The sequence below is a fragment of the Aphelocoma coerulescens genome, chromosome 3 (genome assembly GCF_041296385.1).
Source record: "Aphelocoma coerulescens isolate FSJ_1873_10779 chromosome 3, UR_Acoe_1.0, whole genome shotgun sequence".
NCBI lineage: Eukaryota > Metazoa > Chordata > Aves > Passeriformes > Corvidae > Aphelocoma > Aphelocoma coerulescens.
In genome coordinates, this window is record NC_091016.1 from 62,460,273 (window position 1) to 62,485,060 (window position 24,788).

The window sequence follows — 24,788 nt, forward strand, 5'->3', positions numbered from 1 at the left end:
ACAACTGACCTTATACATGGTAACTGCTGTTGTTCTGCTCCTCTGCTTGCTAGGAAAAATGCTACAGTATGGTATCACATTTTGTCTCCAGTTCTCCTCCTTTTTTCACATTTAAAATAGAAAAGCCATGCAGGTCACTAACAGCTCAGTGAAATCAGCCTGGCTGGGGACAGAGCTGTAAGTGAGGAAAGCAGAGACAGGCATACCAACATTAAACTGAAAAGAAGAAAACCAGGCCAGAGTCTGCAATGAACCCAGAGAAGCCCATAGCTTTAATACTACAGATGTCACAGCTTCACTGCAACCTGATCGTCTTGGAGCCCTTTGATATTATGTATGTTCAGTATCACTGTCCTCTCGTGATGTTTGTATATTGCCCATCACTGTAATCCTCAGAACGGTATTTGACAGCAAGAAAGGCCATTTCCCACTGAAAGGTTTTTTTGTTTCTTTTTATCAAGCTCTGCATTATCTGTGTTAAAGCAAGATTACTTATGTTTACAGAGTTCAGAGTCTAAAAAAGTAATGAAATGTGAAAGATAAACTCCTTACAGCAGTGTTAACGTCAGTTTTATTTGCATCTTCCATTTTACAGTATTCAGTAAATATGTGCAGAATACATTTGCAGATTACAATATCAATGTCCACATTTTCTGAGAAAAAACAGATAAATAAAAATATGTTCTGTGTAGGGAACGTGGTTGAATTTTGCTCTAAAAGAAAACATCACTTGTAATTTACTGATTTTGACACTGTAACAGTATAACCTTAAGTTACATGATGTATATTGTTTTCAGATCTCATCTCTTGGCAGGGATGGCTCACAGAAGATATGAATGCCTTGGTGCAGGCATGGGTGAAAGGCAGAGCACCTGTCAGTCTCTGAATACATTCCTCTTCTCCTGCCCTTCTCCCCAAATGTGTACCTTTTCATGCTTGTCTAAACTGCACTTCAGCCATGCACTGTATTTAGATTTTAGAAAGAAGTGACATTATCAGGATTCATACATATTTAAGAAGAAGGACAAACACTTTCTTGCATACTATACTGGTTAGCACTGAGATCTTTCTTAGTCCAAGCATTTATACGCGTGATTTAATGTGATTCCATTTGTAAAAAGCATGCCACCCTCTTGAGACCCTTGTATTTATCTGCTTTCAATTACATTTGAAGTATTCTGAAAGTCTCCTATACTAATCCCATCCAAGTTGGAAGCCACATAGCTCATGCATGAGACTGTCAAACATGAGTAGTTGCAGATGTCAGTGCACCAGTGGCAGGAATCCAGGAAGATAGATCAAGGCTTAGTCACTGAAAAATACACGCCAGCACATCTCAGATACATAGCATTGTAGCACCTCATGAGGAAAACGTGTCGTGACAGGAAATCAATAACCTCTTGGAGGCAATCTGTTTTTGAAATATTCTTGATTAATTATGCCAGGGTGTGTTTGGCAACTTAGCCTGATCCAGCCTTAACCTAATGCTTTTTGCATGAAGCACTATTGTTACTAGTCTCATAAGTCAAATCTGACAGTTCAAGTTGGGTTTTAAAGGGTCAGGCTATAGATTTTATAATGTCTTTGTGCCCAACAATCCTGTCTTTACTATGGTGTGTAGGCTTTTACTATCAATCAAAATAACAGTTGTTTTAAGATGAACAATAGCATTTAGAACTAATTGCATTTGAAGCAAAATGACTCTCCTAAATAAAGTGTGTCATACAGTGTGGAAAGCAAGTAGGGAATGTCAGTGTGTTTTTGTGGCAGAAGGCCTTCATTCAGGATGTTCCCCAGGCTTGTTTGCTCACGTGCCTTCTTTGCAGAGGAGAAGCATAGGAGACCCACAAGCAAGGCTGCATCTCTGTTCATCTTCCCCTGCCTTTCTGCACAAACTCATTTTCACCCTCAACAAGTTTTTCAGCCCTACCTGCTACTCCATCTGCCTTTCAACAAGTGCGGGAACCCAGCCCATGCCTCTTGGTTTCTCTGCACCCTCACCACATACCCCCTCTTCCCTGTACCTCAACACACGCTAGTGCCTTAGTCACTCCTGGTCTTAATAATCTTGTGATGCCTCTAGACCCAGCCTTGGCCTTCTGCATCCTGAGCACAGAGTGCAAGACCAGCAGCTGCCTTGGTGCCTGGCCACGGCTTGTCACCGTGTGTTGGGTCACTCAGCAGTAGCGGTGTGTGTGCAGCTGCTGGCACACAGCTTAGCCCTGCACCGTTGCACAGGCTTCAGGGATGCAGAGATGGTAGGGCAGTGTTCTGGTCACATGCACTGTTGCTTGAGGAACTCTTCCCTCATGCAGCTCTGCCTTGCAGTGGAGTACATGCTGTTCAGAAGACTCAGGGCAATGCACGTCCAGTAAAACTGGACAGACAGACAGAGTGTTGGGTGCAGCAGTGAGACTGTTCTCACCTTAGTCTGCTACTGCTTTCTGTAATACAACAAAAAAGCTTAGGAGGTTACATCCTCTAGAGCTATTTGTTAAAGGAGTTTACATGTGCAATGTAAAGAAATAATTAAATAAAGATAATAACAAGGTCTGTGAGATAAATTGTTTGAACCACATTGCAGATAGTTGCAATCACCATGTGATAGACCAAAGTTTGACCTTTGGCTAGCTCACCTACACAACACCCAATAAATCCAGTCCCTCAGTAACCACTTCCAAGATTTTAGGTTTCCGAATACCATCAAAGAGTCACCACTTGAAAAAGAAACTGACAAATAATGGTTTTTTTATTTTCCCAAATGTGGAATTTCTTTCCCCAAATTATACTGGCCCAAAGCCCAGGACAAGCAATATTTGGTCCTGGACCAGTGACAGATTCAGAGGCCAATGTTTTCAGGTTAGAAAGAGGATACTTTGGCTATCACAAAACCAAAAATATCCTCCTGTGAAAGCCTTAGTACTAGTTCTAGGAGACTGCCAGATATTAGAATTTAATATAGAATATTTTATGTACTGATAAACTTTTCAAGTCAGTTAAAGAGATTTAGAAAACATATTGATACAAATTCTTTTCCCCCTTTTGAGGCCTTGGAGTCATGATATGGAAAGATTTTGCTTTTCAGGGAGAGGAATACTGTTTTCCATATGAGTAATCTTGTTTAAACCATTGCTAAAATACATCTTCAAGCTCTCTAGTGATTTTTTTGCTAGGAATACATGAGGCTCAATGACTTTACAAGCACTTTTTCGGCATGACCTGCAAAAAAGTAAAATATTCATTCATGCAAATTAGGTCTTGGTAATACATGTAAAAGTCTGTCTGTGTGTGTGTGTATATAAGCATTGATTTTAAGGATAATTGTAAGAGACAACAATATATTTCTTTGCCTAGATAAACCTTTTTGCAAATAGTAGCTTGAGAAATTCTAGGGCAGGTGGTTCAACTGGCAAATAAACTGAGCAAAATATGTAGAAAAATTACTTTGCATAACACTGTGATTAATGAGTGCTTCTTGCACAGGATATATCTGTGTGTATATTCCATGTTGTTTATAGTGTGTTTTTTCTAAGGATTTCATGGCAAAAATAAAGACTGGAGGTTGAAAGTAAATTAGGGTCTGCAGGGTTTGCTCAGCTGTGGCTGAGTGCACAGAACCAGGACTTTGTTGATTGTCTTGTATTTTAAAAATCTCCTAAGGGTCAAGCAGTGCCTGCTGGCAGGAGCTGACTGGAGAGTTTGGGCACAGCACAGAACGAACATGAAAGCCTGGCTAAAGGATCCCAGCAAAGGGAGAGAGGTGATTTATGTGACATTGCACTTGGCATGTATTTAATGATACCTGCATACATGACAAGCATCAAAAGTAGTTATGTTGAATTAAACAAAGTTAAAGAAAGTGAAACGTAGCAATGCTGTTCCATTTGGCAACATGGCACTGGTTTTACACAGTTTTGCTATACTGTATGTGCTGTGTTAGGTTCCTACCATCATCTTGTTTCAAGTCCAAGTGACCAAGATTTTATGTGTCATGTTAAGGTATTAAGGATGGGAGCTGCATGAAAGCAGCTTGGAGCAGCAGGAGCTGAGATGGAAGAGAGACAGACAGCTCAGAGGGAGGCAACTGAAGAAGCCTCCAAAAGCAGAGGGGAACCAGGACAGGGGGTCAATCAGGGTAACAGCTGATAGATGCTGAAAGGGCCAAGATGTCTCAGAGCTATAAACTTGAAGGATTAGATTGGCTTTCATACCAAATTTTTGTTATTTCTCTATATATGCATGCTTATCTTAGGCTAACACTCAGGAATGGAACTGAGGAATATGATGTGGTTCTTCATTCCTCCATAGCTACCCTGTGTGACCTTGAGTGAGGCATGCTATCTTCATCTTGCCCTTCTTCAAAATGAGGATAGGATATCCTGCCCCTACAGACCAGGGCTGCTGTGAGGGTATGTTTAGTAATGCTTTTGAGGTGCTGAAGTGCTTTAGTGATTGGCACTGTGGAAATTCTATAGATAAACGCCTATATATAACCTCTGTGACACTAGTACAGTCATAGGGTGAGATCAGGTTGACACTGCTATTTCAATATATTGTATATACTGCATGTGTCAGAAGAAACAAAAACAAAGCTGTCAACATCAGGTATGTGTGGAGAAAGTGATACAACTCCTCGTAAGTCAGGAATGCCATGTCCACTGTGTTTATCTACAGAAAAGAGGAAAAGAGGGGGTAACATTAAAGAGGAAGTGTTAATTTTCTTTTCAAAGAACTCTACACTCTCATATTGATTGAAAATGGTTATGTTTGGCTCTTATGTGTTTTATAAAGTATTGGTCTTTGTTTAGATCATATAATACTTCTTCCTCCCTCCAACCTACCATAACAATTAGCAAGCCGTCTGTGGCTGCCTTGGAGTGCATCCTGTGCATCAGCATGTCTCATTTAATAGTCATAATTTCTCATTTGTAAGAGGAAAAGTGCTACCAGCGCTTTCAGTCTCATAAGGGCTCAGACTCACTCAAGGATTCCAATTTATTATGCACCCAGCTCTGATATCCTGCTGCTCTCTTTATGGATTAGGCTGCCTTGGTAGAAGGTATCATCCTTCAGATGACACATAAATACTCTCTTGCCAGCTGTTCCTTTCTCAGAAGTTTCTCAAGGAGTAAATCATAATGATGTCCCTATTTTACTAGTTCCTGATCTGGTTTTCCATGCTACTCTGCTAGGAGCATGCAGAAAAAGGAGTTTTATTGCTGCTGTTACTCTACAAATGACACTGACTACAACTGTAGGGATTTTTAGGCCTATTAGTATTGGTTTCCAGGGTGAACACAACTAGAAGTGGTTTTAAATTCAGAGGAATGGGCATAGGTCAGTTAGTTGGTGGTTTCTGTAAAACCTTTATCTCAAGGTGCTGCACAAACCCCTGAGAGGGAAGAAGGAGTGGCAGACAGACTTTTTCACTCATTCTGACCTGGAGCAGCTGTTTAGCAACATAATCTTTTTGTGAGTTCAAAAGAAAAAGGGGAAGGGTAATGTCCTGGTGATGGAAACTATATTTTACAGGCAAATTTTAAAAGGCAGAAAGCAGAGGCAGCCAGCAAACAGCAGTTTGCACAGAAGGGTGCAAAGGAGGGGGACACTGCCAAATTTGTACCAGCATAAGTCTCAGGCACAGTGGCAATGTGCTGCAGGGTGGTTTCCCCAGCAGATGCTGGAGCAGCTGCCCTTGCCAGGGCAGAGGCTTTGACGTGGACTCAGCTTTGGGTGGCAGATGTAGCCCTCCAGGTCCCTGGCTGCACAGGTTCTGTGGGTGAAAACCTATCTGCAGCCTCCTTGTTGCAGGGCGTACCAGCACTCCCAGGAGTCCCATGATGTCGGCCTCTGAGGTGCACAGTATGTCCATTGAACTAAAATGTCCTATACCTTGTAGTTTTTAGTCTGATCAAATTGAGTAACAAGTCACAGTCTGTTGATTGAAGTGAATTATAATCACATTTTTTGTGATGCTCAAACAGTTTAACCATTTGTACAGAACTTCTGCAAGATACCTGGGCATCTGAGATGCCTCCATAGACTGAACTCCTTGTCATAAAGGTAGTTCTGGACAGTCAGTGCAGATCAGGAGGATGACTTGGAAAGACATCACTACCATGTTTGTGCTAAAGATACAATACATAAAGCAGTCAGTTTAGCATCTTTTGAAAAGTTTTAACATTCCATTTAAAACATAGTTAAGGGAGGGAGAAAAGGCCAAATAAGGTACTGTTGAAACCAGTGTTAAAAAAAGCAGCACTTACTGGTTGGAAGATAAAATATATAATCAGGCTTTCAAGAATGAGCACTTAATTGCCTAAAGACTATTACAGAACTCATTGTTAATGTACCTAATTTGCATAAAATCTTTTTTTCCAACAAACTGTTGCAGAACACATCTAAAATGGGGAAGCGCAGTCCTCCATCAAAGCTCAGCTTCCCAAGTACTGCAGTTGTGGTGCATATTTGTAATGTGACTTTCTGGTCTCAAATGTCATTAGGCACATATATACCATGTGGGGGGAGGTACATATCTTAGTAATAGATTTTAAAGAGTTATTAATGAGCAAAGTTTCTCTCAGGAAGCTGTGACGGTGGCTCTAGAATTAATCCACCTGCAGATCCCAGGATGGCTTTTTTTATAGTGGGTGCTAATTCAGCTTCACTCAGAGGTTGCTTCTGTGGAGTCAGTCTCCAGAGTGTCTTGTGGATCAGATTCTCCATATGATAACCTTCCTGCACATTTTATCCAGGCTCTGTGCATTGTGCTGGTTTCTCTGTTTTCATGCATCATTATTAGCAGTTGGAGATTTGGCAAGCCATGTTTCTTCACCACTTGTAGGTGATGGGTCCTTGGAAAGCAATGCTGTGTGGTAGACACAGAATGGGAGAAAGTTGCAGCTTTCTGCTGTGCTGAGACCAGCACTTCCTAGCAAAAAGATCTGTCAAAGTTGTCTTCCCAGCAGCAGCAGAGGCAGGCAATGATGGGGTCTGAGCAGGGCAATGCTGTGGCTGGGTAATTGGGGGCTTACGGTCAACTCTTCAGCTCACAAAGTGGTCTTGGCAGATGAATCCTTCAGAGAGGGGTAGAAATGGGTCTGAGGGCTTCTGTCTTGGCACTCCAGAATAAAAAAGGATTTGCAGCTGGGAGGACACCTTGCAGGTAGCTCCACAGTCAGGGCTGGAGAAGCTGACCAGGTACATTTTCTTGCAAGTAGATACAGTTACTGAGCCCTGAAAAAGTTCAGTCTAAGAGCTCCTGCTAATGATATAGGGTTTGTTATCTCCCCCACTGCTGCCTGGGCTGCCCTGGAGGCTAGGGACTACCCTGAGCCTGCAGTCACCACAGGGAACATGTGCAGCGAGAGCTGCCTTCCTGACAGCGGGAATGGTGCTCCCTGGTGTGGCCACAGCAGTGCTCAGCACAAGTCTCTTGTGTCAGCACAGTCATACAGGCAAAACTATCTCACAGGGTCACCTGGTCTCAGTTGGAGGAGAATAGGGTATCCAGGTAAAAATATAATTTTGCTTGTAACTACTGACTCCATAATAAAAGTGCCTTATCAATATAGCATTATTTAGTAGTGCTAGCATAGTTTACTACTATTATAATATTATCCTAATCATTATACTCTGATTATGTATTTGTTCTTTTCTTATAAACTTTTAATGGTGCAAAATAGCAACTACTGGAAAGCTGTTAGAGCAGCTAATCATCCTTACCATTTAAACCTCCTTGTTATTTGAACTTCCTCATTCCTTAGTCTTCTCTGAAGTAAGCAAGCCCCTGGAGATACTTGGGCAAACAAGGTGAGAAATGTGGTTTTGTCCCGCTATGTGCCAGTAAGTAAAAAGGATCAGTCCCAGAGGTACCAGTCAGGTATGTTTGATCAGCACAGCGTGATCTTTAGGCAGGTCAAGGAAATATCAATGCTATTTTCTCTGTAAGCCTCCGATTCCCATTGGCCTGTTTATTCAGAAATCAGGTGGCAAAAACATTAGAGGATATGAAATCTTAGGCCCCCTGCAGAATACCCAGCCCTGATAGATCCCACTGCAAGCACATTTGATCCCCGATCATCTTCACTATGCTTCAGTCTAGAGTTTTAATTGTTGGATAGAAGGTATCCCAGACTACAAAATTTCATGTTTTTTAAATCAAGGTTTTTGGAGGAGCTGAAATGTAGAGAAAGGAAATTTTATCTTGGTTGTGGTTTAGTAAAGGGTTTGAAGCAGCTTTTTAGAGTGGCACTTTCACAAAAACATTTTAAACCAAAGTTCATCTAAATTTGTAAAACTGCAGTGTTTGCATGTAGCATTGACATTCACTCTAACAGACTGAGATTAAAGATACACATCTCTGATTTTTTCCTTACACTTCTAATTCCACTGTACTTTTAAAAGGATTTCGTACACAAACTCTTCAGTGGAACAGCTCATTATCTGCTATTCCCCCCACCCCTTACCTTTAGAAAAGAGCAGAAGTGAGAATTTAGGAAAATAATAACCTATTTTATTATATAACCACAAGAATTGGGAGGAGGGAAAGGAGAAGAGTATTCTAGATTAAGGCTTGATTGCTGAAATTATTTTAACTACTTTTTAATTGGCAAGCTGTTGAGTTGTTATCATCAATGAGGAGCTCATCAACAAGCAGTATTGAAAGTGATAAACATTTACATGGAGAAACCAAGCTCACAAGCTCTGTAACAATCATCTATAGAATGCAGAGGTAAAACTAAGTGACTGGATCACAGGAATGCATTGTACAAGGAATATCAAGGGTGGAGTTTGGAATTAATAGTCGTTGTTGTCTTCTGGTTTTTTCTCTGAGTAAGTTATGGGGGCAGGGCAGAAGACATTTGCACAGCCTCCAGCTGCTCTGCTTTGGGGGCTCTTCAAAGTGAGGCACTGATCTCTCTCTGCCTGGAGACCTTTTCCATACAGACACAAGATAAGCAGGTGAATCTCCAGGGCTTGCTTTGCTCTCAGTCCCTGATTATGGATTCTGAAGGTCCTCTGCAGTTCATAGACCTCTCATCTAATGGTGGGCACCTTTATAGCAGACCACTTGTAAAACATCTCTGCATTCCCTTGATGCTGATTTATACTGTTTAAAGGGATGGGGAACAAGTTGTTAAAAGATGAAGAAATTGAAAGCTCCCCTAACAGCTGTATTATCCACCTGTCATTCTCCAAATGCTAGTCATTAATTACTAATGCCTTGAAAATCAGAGCAGTTATCCAATTCAATTATGTTACATCTCTCAGCGAGAGCATTTCCATTATCTTACCATTTCCCATTCAAACCATTCTTCTTTGCAGTTTTTAAAGGCTCAGACCCCACTATGCTTATCTCAGTTGAACCTGTAATCCACGCAAGGATATTTCTACTCCATGCCTTTCCTATCTGCATTCAGGTGAAAGTCACTGTGGGTTTACATTTTGATTATTGCAAACTTAAAAATACAACTCTCCAGCTTTCCCCAAAACTACATGATGGCAAAATGTGGCCAGTGTACACCATAAATTTCCTTTCCAGTTGGTGATCAAGTCCCTGGGGAAGGACTGAACCTGGACTAGGATTTAGGCTGCCCTTGCAATCCTTACACCTGCAGGTCTTCCTGTGGAGTGGGCAGGAGAGTTCACAGTCGGTCTTATCAAGCCCCAGAGCCAAGCTCTCAACTGAAGTAATTCCCTTTAGATGCCTGCAATAACTTGGCCCCATGGAGGCAAGGCAGGGTATGCTTCTGGAGTTGCCACTAATGCTGGTCCTAAGTGAGCTGTATACTAAGAAATTATGGGGTTTCTTTCCTGGCACATTTGTTTTTTACTTATGTATATTTTCATGCCTGCCAGCACTCTGAAATGTAGACATTGAGTGTTGGACGCAGGCTGGATGCAGTTTTTCATGCTGCTGACATTAATTGGATGAACAGGCCTTCTCAGAAGGGGCAGTTTAGGAAATGAGTATGGGAAAATAACAAAATAAGGAGTTTCACAGCTAAATAAAGACAAGTGGCTGAAAATGGTTTTTACAGCTTTGGCTTTCATATGATTCATTTGGGAATCTAAAACTATTTTGCACAACTAACAAATTAAGATTCACAACACCTTTCTGAATATAATTGCTTCTGTCTTGCAGATGGAGGAACAGAGGTATTGATGCTATCATTTGAAAATATGTCCCCTGTTTTCAAGTTCCCAGATTGAGATACATTTAAACCTAATTCTCAGATGCATTAAATACCTCCATTTGTATTCATTCATTTGGCATTGTTTGTACTTAGTCTCTGAAAACCAGATGCATTGCCTCCTAGCTATAATGGTCAAAATAACTGAAGTGATGTGGCAGAGATCACAGAGCAAATTCAGGGCCAGACTGGGATTGGGACCTGTGTCCGTTCATGACACATTCCCTTTTTACTCACCGAGTATCTGCCTTGGATTCCTGAACAAAAGGAAAAGCACGTTCTGGACACTCAGTTTTCCTCTGCTCTCTCAAACAGACATTATAGAGATGATACTGGTTGGGTTATTATCAATTTTATAGTTATTTTACCTTGACTTTCTAACCATCAAGAATTGTCTTCGGGTTTCTGCGATTAAGTTTCTTATTGTACAATTGAAATGAAAATACAGAGAACCATTTATATCACCTGGTTTTTCCCCATTGTTTTGTTTTTTTTCCAGCACACAACAGTTTTGCCCTTTGTATTAATCGAGATGAGAACAACACATCATCAGTATCCCAGCAGGAGCTGTGGACTGGCTGCAGTGTGCACCTTCGCTGTTGGCTATATTTTATGGTAAGGGCTGTACATGCTGTGTTTTCACATTGTATTGGGGGTTTTGTACTGCTAAATTTGGGCACATATTTCATTATGGATATAATCGCTAACAGATTCACGCTGCATGCCTCGTTTGGTCCAAGACCTGGGCTTTGTCTGGTTTCCCCAGATGCTTATATTTTTAGAAAGTATATGCCAAACCTCACACAACAGGAATTTGTTGAACAATCCCATGTAAGCAGTGGTCTTTCCAAGGGTACATTTTTCAACCTTTTTTCAAGCTAAATGTTTTTCTTGGACCTTAGTTTTATTGCCTAGGGTTTTTATTCTATCAAATAAAATGGAGAATAGGCAAGTGATTTCCTGCATCAGTATTTAGGCGGCAACAGAAAAGATAGAACACTGTCTTTTTTCTTTACTAGTTCATAAATTCTATCTGTGAAATTGATTACAGAATAAGTCAGTAATCCAAACACTCTAAAGTTTGTTTTAAGAAATGCAAATGTTGGTGAGAAATGAAACTAAAACAGAAATAATCTTTCTTACACAACATTAAATTAAGTCTTTGGGCAGTTTCTAATCAAGTGCCTGACTTGCATGACAGAGTTAATATCCTTTGGTCACCCTAGTATTTATTTTTCACTAAACCTTTGTTTTATTTATAGTTCTCCTTTGATACCATCTATCCTTTATCCTTTCTGCATTTCATGACCCCCTGTTTACTTTTCATATTCTTTCTTTTCACTTCACAACATCTTTCTCTCAGCTCAGAAGGTATTTTCCAAAATTTCCACCAACCAAGTGAGATATAACTAATATGAGAAGAACATGGTCTCAAGACAGTACTATCACACTGCTTCAACTGTGCAATTTTTCCCTTTAGTCCAGTGAAAGAGAAGTCATTATTCATACATATCCATGCACACTGAGTGATCATAAAATGCTATTAATCCAGCTGAAGTGGGATGCTGTGTCCCAGGACAACAGCCACATTCTGCCATTTGCTTTTATAAACATACATGTCCTTCTTAAAAAAGAATAATATTTGTAATTGTAAGATAAAGGCAGTCTCATGCAAAAAGGCACATGATTGTTCTTCAGGAAAAACGGAATTATGTTTTTAACCCACATATAGTAATGCTTAACTGTGATAGTTCTTGACCTTCCTCTGATGGTACCTGAAGACAGATTAGCAGAGTTACCTGTGACTTGACCTTCTCCAGCAACTCCTGTTTTCTCAAAATTATATAAGTAGATACATGCAATAGTATTTAATAAGAATTTTAAATTTAAACAATCCACTTTTACAAGTGAAATAAAACCAGATGTGTCTTTAAATCTTTTAAGAATCTGCTACAGTATCAGTGTGATACTCATCTGGCTTGAACGTGCCTACTACAGTGCATCTGTATCCTGCAGCTACAAGGTAAAAGAAAACTGTAGGACAAGTAAAGCAGGAGGAGAAGATTCTGCATTAAATTAATTACTAAGCAAATACCCAGGTACAGACTATGGTCATCTCCCTTTGCTTTTGCTGTTTTTTGGTTTTGCCTACACATACATTATTTCCAAAATGGATAGGGCTACTCTCAAGTGATTCACCTTCTTCCAATTTGTGGTTTCTCTATAAATGGGCTGAGACAATCTTAAAAGTTCATCCTGCTAAATTATGCACGTACAACCCATTTCTCCTTCTACTGTTATGGAAGGAGGCCTTTGCGGGTTAGTGGAGGCAGACACAAGCTACACTGTGCCATCCCTTGCAAGTTCTGCTTTCAGCCTGCAGGTTCTATTGAAGACTCTATCCAAGATGTGCTTTAGGCTGCAAGCCAAATCTTGGTTCCATTATATCAATATGATATATCACACTCACAGGTTGGAAAAATCTACCAGAAAGTATGAAAAATGAGGACTTTGTCATCCCTCTCATTCAGGGTGTGCCTTCTTTTCGCAGCTGAAATCCACTGTCTTCCTGCTGCCAAGTGACCACATTGCAGTAGGGAGGGCTTGGAATTCCTAAATTCAGATTTGTTGTCCGTGTTGGCAGAACCCTCAAGGTTAGCTTAGTGTATTAGACTTAGACTACACCTGCAAATGACCAAGTTTCATACAGCCTGGTGGAACTTCCTTCCTTTGAACTTAGAGTTGACCATGGGCCCCAGGCTGGGGCTTAGTTCTTGTTTTATGTATTTTTAATTAGAATTTAGGAATCTGCCACTTGAGAATTTGTCCTTTTGCCTACTTCATTTTTCCCTCAGCAGAAGTATTTTCACTGCAACTCTCAGAATAAAGCGAAGACAGTTGCTAATCAGATGTTCTTCATGTTTTGTTCTTGAATTTTGAATTCTCTTCCCATCTCAGCTGAACCTTTCTTACCATTCTACATGTTTTAAGTATTGTGTTGCACTTTTAACTGGAAAGGAACATAGAGGAGGGTGTTGTTCAGGTTTGATTCTGTGAATGCATTTTTTTCAACTCCAAGTAGAGGAAAGCTTGTTTCATTTCATATGTGACTGAATCTGTCATGTATGAAAGAGATGGTGGAATAGCAAGTGCTTTTTTATGTATAATTGGTAAATTAGAAAACTGGCAAACAATTCTGAATAGCATCACTGAAATTGTGAGAACATAGCTAAATAACCTGATATCTCCTGAGCATGATTCAGAGACTTGTTTTCTGAGAAACATCCTTTCTTGAAGAGTAAAAGCTTTTTCTTTTTTTCTGTTTTTTGCATGCTCTCCCTTCAGTTAGAGAGTTTTTGAGTAGGCACCCTTAGCTCATGCACTCTATGTGAGAGGGAGCTCTCCCATGCTCTTAAGGAACTGTGCCCAGGCAGAGCATTCACAGACTTGCATTGCCTGTTGCAGACCATACATGGACTTTCAGGACCGAGGCCATGGGATAAGATGGGAAAAGCCTATTGTCTTTATTTAGCATGGCTTGAAAAGGTCACAGTTTTTATTGAATTGTTAAATCTAGACAGTGAAAAGAAAACCGAAGCGTTTGCCAGTACTACCAGAAAATTCTGCCAATGAGTGTATGGAGTTGGTTGTCAAGGAACAGAAAAGAGCCAGAAATGTGTTGCTCCTTGTAACAAGAATGACCTCATGGTAACTAATATCAGAGCCTAATATGTCCCTAAAATAAACTGAGACAAATACGTTTATTTTAAATGGTTTTACTTTTCCCTCTACTTTTGAGCATTTCAGGATGCCAAAAAAACAGACCCTAGGAATCTGACTCCACTGCCGTAGTCATGCTGGGCTGCATGTTTGGGAGCAAAAGACTTGATCTGCTCTCTTGTTGCTATCTCAAATCCACTAGGAGCTGCCTCCACATGTGCCAAGCTTGGACTTGATTAATTATTTCATTCTTTTGTAAATCTATTTAAAGAGCTTTTAAACTTTCATTCGAAGATAAAGTTTTTCTTGAAGTGACTTTAGGAGAGTTCCATAGATTTGCTGAGGGAGAGCATTTAGATGGGGTAATTTGCAGAATTCTTCTTGGACAAATTTAAGAAAGGAATGTACACTGAGGATGTGGAATGAATTTGAGATTGATTCTATCAGGCTTGCTGTAGGATTTCCACTAGCGATTTTCCATAGAAGGAGAGGAAGATCAGAAAGAGCAGATGTTGGCACAGACTGCTAGGACAAACCTTGACATCCAGAAGAGAGGGGTGGTGAGCTAGAGTGTGAAGCTTGGTGAGGATTGACAGTCAGATTGATAAAGAAGGGCAGGGTTGAAAAACCAGAAGGATTTTTGAGGTTGCTGGTGCCGATAGAGCAGGAGAGACACAACGTGGCTTTGCTAGGCTCTGCTGAGGGTTTGTATGTAGAGGGGGGGGTCATGCAGGCTTTTGGAAGTGAGCACTGGGGGTAAAAGTTTAATAAAGATCAGAGGAATCGATAGTTAGAGAAAACACCAAAAATGTAAAATGTCCTGGGAGCAAGTACAAGAAATTATCTAAAATCATGGGTTAAAAGAGAAGTGAGTGGGTAAGGAAACGTGCAGCTCACAAGTCAGCACCTTCAAAGCTGAAATGATGCAAGTAAGTGGGGAATGCTGGGAGAGGGAGAGAGAGACAGACTTTGAAATCAGAGTGGAAGGCTGATGTAGAAGTGGATGATAGATAAGACAATGCAGAGGAGGAGAAAAGAGTTGGAGCTGGATCTGCCCAGAACAGGAAAGAGTAGGAAGAAACAGAAGCAGCAGAAATAGGCCAGGGGAAGATTAGTGTCCCCTGTACCTGACCCAGAAGGAGGGTGGGAGGGCAGAAGTGCTTTCAGCAAGAGAAGGCTGTATGGGTCCCAGCCTGTTAGGTCTGACATAGCCATTATGGACTGTTACTTTCTGGCTCCCCTCCACCTCCACATACTCAAATGTTTCAGTCAAAGCAACAGTACAATCACAGATGACATGCATGGGTAATATGTTCTCACTTCCTTGTGCAGCTCCTTAAAATATAACTCAAGAAGGCATAGCAACCATTACTATATTTAAAATGAAAAATTATTTATCAAAATAAATGACTTCCAGAGATGACAACACTTTGCAGTGAATCTGCTAAGTTTCTGTCATTCTAGCTACCTGTACATAAACACAAAATTTCTGCTTTGTTCATCCCAGAGGATGCCAGCACCATGTCATGCTGAATATGTTTTGGATGTGACATTACTTGCAGCTGCAGTTTCCCAGGACTTGTCTCCTTCTGGCTGCCTAAGCCACTCCACACCAGTAGCACAGTCCTGTGACCCATATATTGTTCTCCACTCAGATGAATGGAGAAGACTTCAACATTAAGAAAATTGAGCAAGAGGGGATTATTGCTGTTATTTCCTAAATGATGACTGTTTATTGAACTTGCATTTTAGTCTTTAAAATTTCTAAACTATGTACATTCCTGGTGTAGGTGTATTAGGTCTGGATGGCTGTTGATATAAGAAGCCCAGCATCTTAATACAGCTGAGATCTTAAGAATTCTGATTTGATGCAGAACAAACTCTCCTATGTCTTTTGAGGGAGTTATGAAAATGTGCCTCACATCAATCAGTATTAGAAACCAAAAGCAGAACAAACTCAGTGGGTCATTGTGCTTCTGTCCCTGAAAGCACAAGATTGGTGCTACACTACAGCCACAAATTATTTACTTGTTTGTTTGTTTTGAATGTCTCAGCTGCTGTAAGCCCATCACTTCCTTTGGAAGACATTAACACATTTTAGTAGCTCTGGGTAAAGTTCTCACTCTTTGTGGAAAAGGAAAAGAGTGATGCTGGAAAAGATCATGAAATAAAGGCGTAGAGAATGCCCATGTTATATTGTTTGCTAAAGAGTTGCCACTGGGAACTGGTGTACGATTTGTCTGGAACCAAGGATTCAGCCTTCCTTTGTGCCAGTCACTGGAAATATGAAGAGCACTGAAGATCTGGGAGAGGATTTGCTGCTGCAAGAAGTAACCAGAAATGAGCTGCCATAGTAGATGAGAGTTGTCATGTACCCAGGCTCCAGGTATAGCTAATGTCAGATGCTTTAGGAGAGCTTAGCAGGCCATTATGAAACAACTAGCCTTCAAGGGGAGTTTTCTTCCAAAACTTATGTCAAAACATGGGTGCTTGGATCCTTTAGTCTTGATGGTTTATATACCTTGTACTCTTTAAACTTAGGCATAATTGTGCATATTCTTACTGCTTGTACGATCTCCTGACTTCAAAAACTTGCTAGAGTTGCATGATAGGCCTAGAGAAGAGCAGTGGTCTAAGTAGACTTCCAGATTTCATACTTCAAAACTTTTTTGAACGTCTTTATTTCAGTGATGTATCACTGAAAGATACGGTAGAGCATTCCAGAGTTTAACTAGGTATCATTCAGAAAGATATTTCCATTATCAGATTTGAATTTGTCTCTGAGTTCTGTTGAGATGATTCTTCTGTTACGAGGAAGAGAACTGGGACCTCTTCACCCGTTTTATGTCGTGCATTATTATTCTGTTTCCTTTCATTTGCTGCTCTTGAGAAGTTACATAGCCCCTCATCTAATAGCCTCTGTTTCCAGAACTCATAGTACTGGTTGTTGATGGCTGCAGATTATGATTAAGGACTCAAGCTGAGCAGGAAATGGGTGGAGACTCTCTCTGAGAGTCCAGACCACAAAGTCTTGCCAGGCTGTGACAGCTGGGAACAGCCACCATGAAGGAGACACCATCTTTTGCAACATCTCCCATTAAAAAATTCATGGTGTGTCATGGTTATTATCTGCCATTATACCCACTTGTTGAGCTTGATTCTACCAGGACTAAGGTCTTACACATGCTGTTGTTACAGCTGTACTATTTAAACTGACAGAGTACACATAAACCGCAAGGTTCCAACAGTTTTTTGTACTTAGTTTTCCTCATTAACAAATGATCTATATCCAAAGAATAAATAGATGTGTATGTTCCCTGCATAGTTTTCATTTTCTCACGATTAGTTTGATAGGAGAGATATGCAACATCTACTCTATAGTAGAAGTGAAAACCAGATAAAAAGTCACATTTTTTGATAGATTTGTTAAAAACAAGCAATACTGTGCATTTTCAAATAGCTTTTTCTGATTTCTGCACCAACTGGTTGAAAATTTCTAAAAACAAACACTTTTTTTAACAGACTTTTTAATTTGAATACAACGTGTGAATATTTCCATTCCTTCTCTTTTTACTGTTCCTAACAAATGGCTAGATGAACTCCATGACCTGTAACACATTCATCTTTGAAAATACACAGTTATGTCTACTGCTGCTACTGCTCCAAATCACAGGGAGGTTGGGGTTAATTTTATCTTCTCAGAAGTAGCCAGTCCAGTTTTAGTTTGAACTTTTTCTCCTCAGTTTATTTCTATCTAAACAACACATTTTTTACACCTGTTCAATAACAAAGTCTTCAATTTGATCTAGATTTGCACTCGTAAGTAAATCTTAATGCATGCTTCCCTGTGCTTAACTAATAATGAGGTTGGATCGGAGTAATGGTTACTAGAATTGCAACATTGAAGGCATTCATTAACATTGGCAATCAGCACTCTTGTGTGGAAGCTTTATGCGAATGGTTGATCAGCCCTTTATAGTGCAGCCTCGAGATCGCCTGTACTCCAGCAGGAACAAACCCACTAAGAAAGGCCACCAGCTGGGGTTTCCATGGCAGCAGTCGTCCCTTTGCTGCTCCTGTTTGTAGTCCAGACAATGCCAGAGCAGTCAGTGTGTCACTGCTCAGTGGAGAGAAGGCTAATATTACTCCACCTCAGCATAGCCAGCGGCATGGTGCAGCTCATTTTTAGAAGGCTCAGGTGGGTTTGTGACTTGTCTACAGAGCAGTGCTCGGTCCCTCTTGTGCTCAAATCAGTTCTGACTGTGTGACCACCCCGGGGACAGGCAAACAACAGCTACACTGAGGGCACAAGCAGCATCACCATGCAGGGAGTGGGCTCCTGTGCTGGGCAGCAGGGAGCAGAGTGCATGAGCTGTCTGCAAAGACTGAACTAACTAGAGATTGCTGACATTCACGAGCTCCGCAGTGACTCATTGGCTGGGTTTAGAAAATACTTCCTCTTTCTAGCATAAATGCGTTCTAGTAAAAGCCACTTCTACTTGGTTCATGAAGTTGGCTACATAGGTGCTGTTTAGAAGGTCCCTTGAAAAGTTCCTCTGTACTTTATAGTCCTGGGCAGTTTCATCACACCAGAGAAAGTAAGTGGAAAAGAGACTGGCTCTTTTTCAGTCTTTTTCCTTGGAGCTTGTTTTTCACAGAATGATCATTAGGAAAAACAAGCAAATGAAAACTGAAAAAAGCAAATGAAACTGAAAATTGTTAGGTGATAATAGACATTCCCCACTAACCCAACCTGGTAGTAGGGGGCATCCCAGTACCTTCTACCCAACTGTCTCATTTTTTTCTTTATCAAAAGGAACATGGTGTCCCCTGTTACCATGGGTTACACAGAAGCCCTTCATTTTTTCATAGATAATTTTATCTTGTCAGGTTAATTCTATCACAGAAGAATACTGGGGGAAATAACTGTAAAGTACAGAGATAATTTCCCATATGTGAACTGATTTGGAGAAAGGGGGTTTAACTGCATTTAGATCATGCAGATTAATTTACTGACACATGTAGTTTCCCAAGTGAAGTGTCCAAATGTTAAGAGTTTGGCTGTAATAAAAGCTTTTCCAAGGAGGAGGGAAGCTATGTACATTTCCAGGGTGATTGTTAAATAGGGATTCTGTACTCCCTGTGTGACAGAATTTTATGGTAACAATTTTGTGTGGACTTCTCTGTCTCTGCCCTTTAGGAGCCTTTGACTGTTGATCTAGTGATCAAAAATCTTCCTTAACCAAATAGAAACATCAGCAAGTCAAGCAAACCATGGAAATCCTCATCTATAATAGTCTGTGCAGCTGCTCTAGCTGTGCTTCACTGTGAGCTTTTCTCTCAGATTTCCAGGTCAGAAAGGAAGATATTTACATTCTTGAAGAGAGCCCAGCAGAGCCCCAGCCTGCCTTCACTGAGCACTTTACCCAGTTAGCCTCTGAGATGTTTGCTCAGTTGTTTGCCAGTATTTGCTTTTCTTAACTTCCACCTACTGGAATGTATGGACTCTCTCTGCTCCCTCTGACTTCACCACTCACGGCATCAGATCTCAACACAAAAGCGATCCCATCAGAGTACAGGTGTCTATTGCAACCACGCACAGCAAAACCACACACCTGGAGTGCTTCTTCAGGCTGCACTGCAGTGAAGCTGGTAGTCTGTCTCTTGAGTTAGTGTACCAACAATGTCCTCTGTAGCTGAATGCTAAAAATCTCTGTGTCATCAGCGAACTGACATCAATCCTTTTCCTTTACTGCATATTGGTTGTGGAGCTGGGCACTACTTTTGAGGTTTTTGTTTGGGCTTTTTAAAAAAATATTTATCCTACCTAGAGTAAAATTACTAGATTCCAAATTATAGCAGGTAACTGAAAGAAAAGGAGGAGCAATCTAAAACACAGTTGCTGAAGAAATTATTCTCTCAAAGAGAATCTAAACCATATGCTTCTGGCAAACCCAAAAACTGATTACCATGTGTAGCGAGGAAAAGCAAAAGAAACACGCAAATGTGTATGAAGTGAAAGTAGGATACTGCAGAAATCAGAGAGAGTTGGTAGGAAAGCCTGTAGAACCCTGAATGCTCTTAGGATAGAGAACCTGCTTGGAACAGAGGCTTCTGCAGTTTCCAGCTTTGGCACGAAAAACGGGGGTTTCCTCAGAAATATAAATGCAGCAAGGAAATACCTGCCTACATCAGAAATGAAAATTGGCCAACTGCTCATAATAAATTGAAAGCAAAGCAGTAAGAATGTGGGAAATCAGTCATAGTTTCATCATTTGTGATGTCTGTTTGGGATGGATGTCATCCAGTTCAGCTGCAACTTGCAGGCCTTTCAAATAATTGCTTTTTGGGTTATGGTAGGTATGCCTACAGGCCAAGCTACTTTTGTAAAACAGGGATGTAAGAATCAGTGCTTGTTATTTTTGTTTTGTTTCAGGGTGTGCTGGATTCACCACGTTACAGGAGTGTGGGTGTACCCGCTTCTTGAGCACCTCAGCCCAGGTGTCAAAATAATCTTTTTTGCAGCTGTTACCGTAATAATTAATGTATTCTACTTGGTGGGAGAAGTCCTGAACAACTATATCTGGGATACGCAAAAATGTGAGTATTGTTTTAGGAATTTATCTTGTGAAATACACCATCAGGACTTGAGTATGTTTCTCTGAAAGTGTAGAATGTTTTAAGCTGACTAAAACAAAGGAGAATGACAGAAGTTCCACTGAAACGTCTTGCTTGCCTGCCCTTAAAAACAGACGGATGAACAGAATGGCTGCTGGAGAGCCCAATGAGCTATGAATATGTATTCTCTTTTATAACTTACAGTACTAATTTAAGAGCTCTTGCCAATTACCTGAGATGTTTACAACCCACTTATTAGCTGATGAACCCATTAAATGCAGCTAGAAAAAAGTACCATTCCATGCAAACACCATTAATGGTAAGGCTTAGACTTAAAAATAAAAATATAGTTTTTTAGTATTTTCAGGTATAAGGTATTTTCTCTGTATAAATTTACTCAGGGAAAATGAACATGTTCTTGTCAGTGAAATAACAGGAATGAAAGATCACTTTAGTGCAGACTCTACCTCATCTATCCTGCCTAGGCCACCCATTGCTGAGGAGAGCAAAAGGGAAAATAAGACAAACACAAGATTAAAAGTAGGTTCCTTTTATCTATGAAAGATGTTTTTCATTTATCAAATTTAATGAAATAAGCAAACAATATTCATAGTAGCTGCTGTGGCAAATCACAACTGGAGGGAAATAAATTCACATGGTAGTTTATTGCACACACAACTCTCTTTAAACAAGTCCTTCAGCACCAGGGAGAGAATCTAATGCTAAAAGCACAAAGCAGTTTTACCTGCCGTTTGCTCATATTAGCATCCAGGGGTAAAATGCCTTTTTGTTTTTGCTCTAGGACCATCAATCACTGATCACAGTGTTCAAGACTGGTATTCAGTCCTCATTTTCATGTCAAATTCACATTTATTTAACTTCCTTAAGTTAATTCGGGAAAGATGTTTCTTAAAAAGGCAGCTGCAAGGAATAATTTCACTTGACCTAAGTTCTGTATGAAGAATAATACTGGGGTAAGAATCACATATTCTTAGCAAGTCCATGAATAAGTAGATGGTGGAAAATCTCCTGCACTATTCCAAAGTATGCATAACAAAATCCCTGCTCCTTGCAGCCCTCTGCCCTAGAGGAGCTAACTCAATTGGGTCATTCTTCTAACATCTTTCAAGGTTTATCCTGGCATTATTGTCCTCTCCATCATTTCCTTCACGTAGATAAGGAATATTGATCCCAAGTCCTTTGTGGCTCAAGCACTTGCAAAACAGAAAATGCTGTGAGTCACCTGCTGGTTTGCTGAGCTTGAAATGCTTTGCATAAACTTAACCCAAAGCACGTGGCAGGAACACCACAAACAGCGGAGATGTAAAATGATGCCAGTCTGTCACCTTGCAAGACCTGGGAAAATGTTATTTGAAAACTGTACACTTAAAAGGGGCTTTTGAGCAGTAAGAGTGCAAATCAAAACAGTCTGCCATGAGATTTCTGGGGTGAGAAGGGGTTGTTTTGGGTTTGGAGTTTTTTTATTTGCCTCTGGAGATGCATTAAATAGAATCTCACTACTGACAAAATGATTTGCAGTTAGTTTTTCCAAGTTAAACCACAAACATGGTAGGGAAGGAAAAATTTGCCCTTTGTACAAGCCAGTGTCTGTCCACAATTTTGAGGATATCTGCATTCCTGCCAAACTATTTGATGCCTCTGCAGCAGAGTGCTTCAGAAGAAAGGAAAGAGACGCTTTCAAAAAGGCAAATTAAACAGCTTTTAAAATTATTGGAAAACCTCCTTCCAGGAGAAAGCAGAAGACTTAAGATTGGCTCTGGAGCAGCCTTGTAAACTCTGTAATCTTTTGGTCCCAGCCTCTTGTTTTGGTTGCTAAACCTTCAGCTGTGGCTCTCCCATTGCGCTGGTTTGCCAGCAACACCCAGGGCCATTGTACTTGGGCTGCTGGCAATGTGCAGACACATTTGTCTCTGTGTTGTTTCTTTCAGCAAGGCAGATCTGCAGTTGTGCTTTCTAACTGCAGATGGGTCTTATTGTTTCCCATATTGGAATTCATTAACTATGTTTTTAAAGTGATTTCCAGTGTACTTTCCGCCTGTGCGTACACTGCACTAGCAGGTGATCTTACTTGTGACTGGATTTTCCTCTCAGCATTCTCAAGCGTTGCTTATTTTTTGCCTTTGGTTATCATAAGTCTTTCTTTTCCAACATGCAGCAGGAAAACCTCCAAAAAACCTCCAAAGGAAATATTTGTATTTGAGATGTCTGGCAGAGAGGGCTTAGTCAGAAGAACAATACTTTTGTCAGATACCAGTAGTAATTCATTGTCCAGGAACAGGCATATGAAATAGCTGAATGTTTCCATTGCCAGAAAAAACACAGTCTGCTGCCCAGCCGAGGCTTTTCTCAGCATAGAAAAGAGACGAGTCCTGCAGCTAGAATAAGTTCTTTAAGGAGCCCTACACTCAACTCAGCTCTCCTGATATTACTGAAAGAAATGGCCATTACAAGAAGAGAGAGGCACCCTCTCAGCAGTAGTTGTTTCTTCATTCTTGTACTTTCGAAAAAGGGACATGTACCTGCAAATACTTAAAAATGCAATGTTGAAATGAAGAGGGGCTTCAAATTATTCAATTCTGAAACACAATTATTAAAATTTTCTTTCAAACAAAGTTGGCTGCTTAGATTTAGCTATGGAAACATCTCTTTTCGTTTGCTAGTAGGTAAGCAGAGCAGGTGAGGGAACTAAGTGTTCCCAGACCCCTGCAGCCGTCAAAGGCTGGGCGTGCAGCAGGGGGTCAGGCTGGTCTGAAAATGGGAGTGAGGGAGGGAGGCTTGTGCAGTTCCTTCCTGGACAAGCACTGCCATCAGGTGTGCAGATGCTGTTTTCCTTCACAGCAGGTGAGGTAACACATGCGAGCAAGCGCAGGAGAAACAACATTGACAAAGGAAAAGGAAAGATTAATGCATTAGAGGAAACCCTTCATTTGTATTCAGTGAGAGATTTTTAAAAGCTGCTCTCCATATGTTTTCAGGTATCGAAGAAGGAAAAGAAAAGCCGAAATTGGAGTGAACAATAAGAGGCAACACAGAGGATTGTTTATGGCTCCATGGAAGATTTCTCATCCCCAACAGAGGTTGGCATGGAGAGGAATCTTTTGGAAAGGAGGAAGTTTAATGGACCCACTTCTCAGTGCAAGGATATTTTTGGATTTTATATGGGGGGAAAATGATTTTAGCTAAGAATAATGTTAATGTTTCAATCTTCATTCCTATTTCTCCATGCTTGCATGTGGCATACACATATGAGATGTATATTTATCTCCAAGGCATTCTCAACGTGCATTTCTTGAATCAAATAAGTCATTAAAACATTAAGTCATTAGATCTTTTTACTTCTGCCAAGAAGAACAATGAGTCCATTCTCTGTATTGTTTGAGAAAAGCTTAACGAGATAGGTCTAATACAGGGAGACAAAGCAATCCTATATATTTCAAAGTACAGCATAGAAGTTAATTGCATGAATGTATCTAAAGAAGAGTTCAGTCTGACTGAAATATTAATGTAACACTATGTAACAGCTGCCTTAAATTCGTTATGTTAATGATTTTACCAGTTCAGTGAAATCTTACTTACAGTGTTCAGATCTTAAGGCCTAAATAAAGAGGAAATTATCCTTGCATTTCTGTTTCTTCATGCTGATTCTTGAAATTTTGGATGGATTGATGGCATTTGAATGATATATTTTCAAGTTTTCCAGTGTCAACTGTAGATTATATCATTTCTACATGAGAATTTTTCTTCTTATTTTCATAGTAAAATAACAGATCCTGCATTTTCAAGTTACAAGTTCCCAATAGGTGGGGCTGAGCTGTTCGTGTTGTACAAGAGAGAACATTTAAGTCTACTTCAGGAAGGCACATAAGCGAATGTTTAAAGTTAAACATATGCCTGTTTGTATTAGGAATTCAATTGCAAAATACTGGCGATTGTTTAAGTTTGGCATGATTCTGTTTAATTATTAGACAATCAAGAAGTAACTCTAGTAGGCAGAAAGAATTGTCTAGAACTAAAATAAAGTGAACAGAATAATTTCTGGCAAGAAAATATTTATTAAAAAGTAGCTTTATGATCCAAATATTGATATTCATATCACGTATTTGTTCATTAGTGTATTTAGTAATTTATTTTAACACATGCAGAGCACTTTGAGTATGTGTAGTGTGAATGTGTTGTTTTTAGTAACAGGATTTCTGCAGAGTTTTAATATGATTTAACAATGTTTCTGCTCTG

At 40.1% G+C, this 24,788-nt stretch overlaps 1 protein-coding gene across 1 annotated transcript in view; it reads left to right on the top strand.

Moving 5' to 3' along the window:
• AIG1 (androgen induced 1) overlaps nt 1-24,177 on the top strand; it is a 131,090-nt gene extending 106,913 nt beyond the window's left edge. Inside the window, exons 4-6 of the mRNA XM_069010549.1 lie at nt 10,696-10,811; nt 20,353-20,516; nt 23,531-24,177. Of these exons, the coding sequence (XP_068866650.1) occupies nt 10,696-10,811; nt 20,353-20,516; nt 23,531-23,568 (318 nt within the window). The 3' untranslated portion in view covers nt 23,569-24,177. The remainder of the gene's footprint in view (nt 1-10,695; nt 10,812-20,352; nt 20,517-23,530) is intronic.
• The last annotated feature ends 611 nt before the right edge of the window (nt 24,178-24,788 follow it).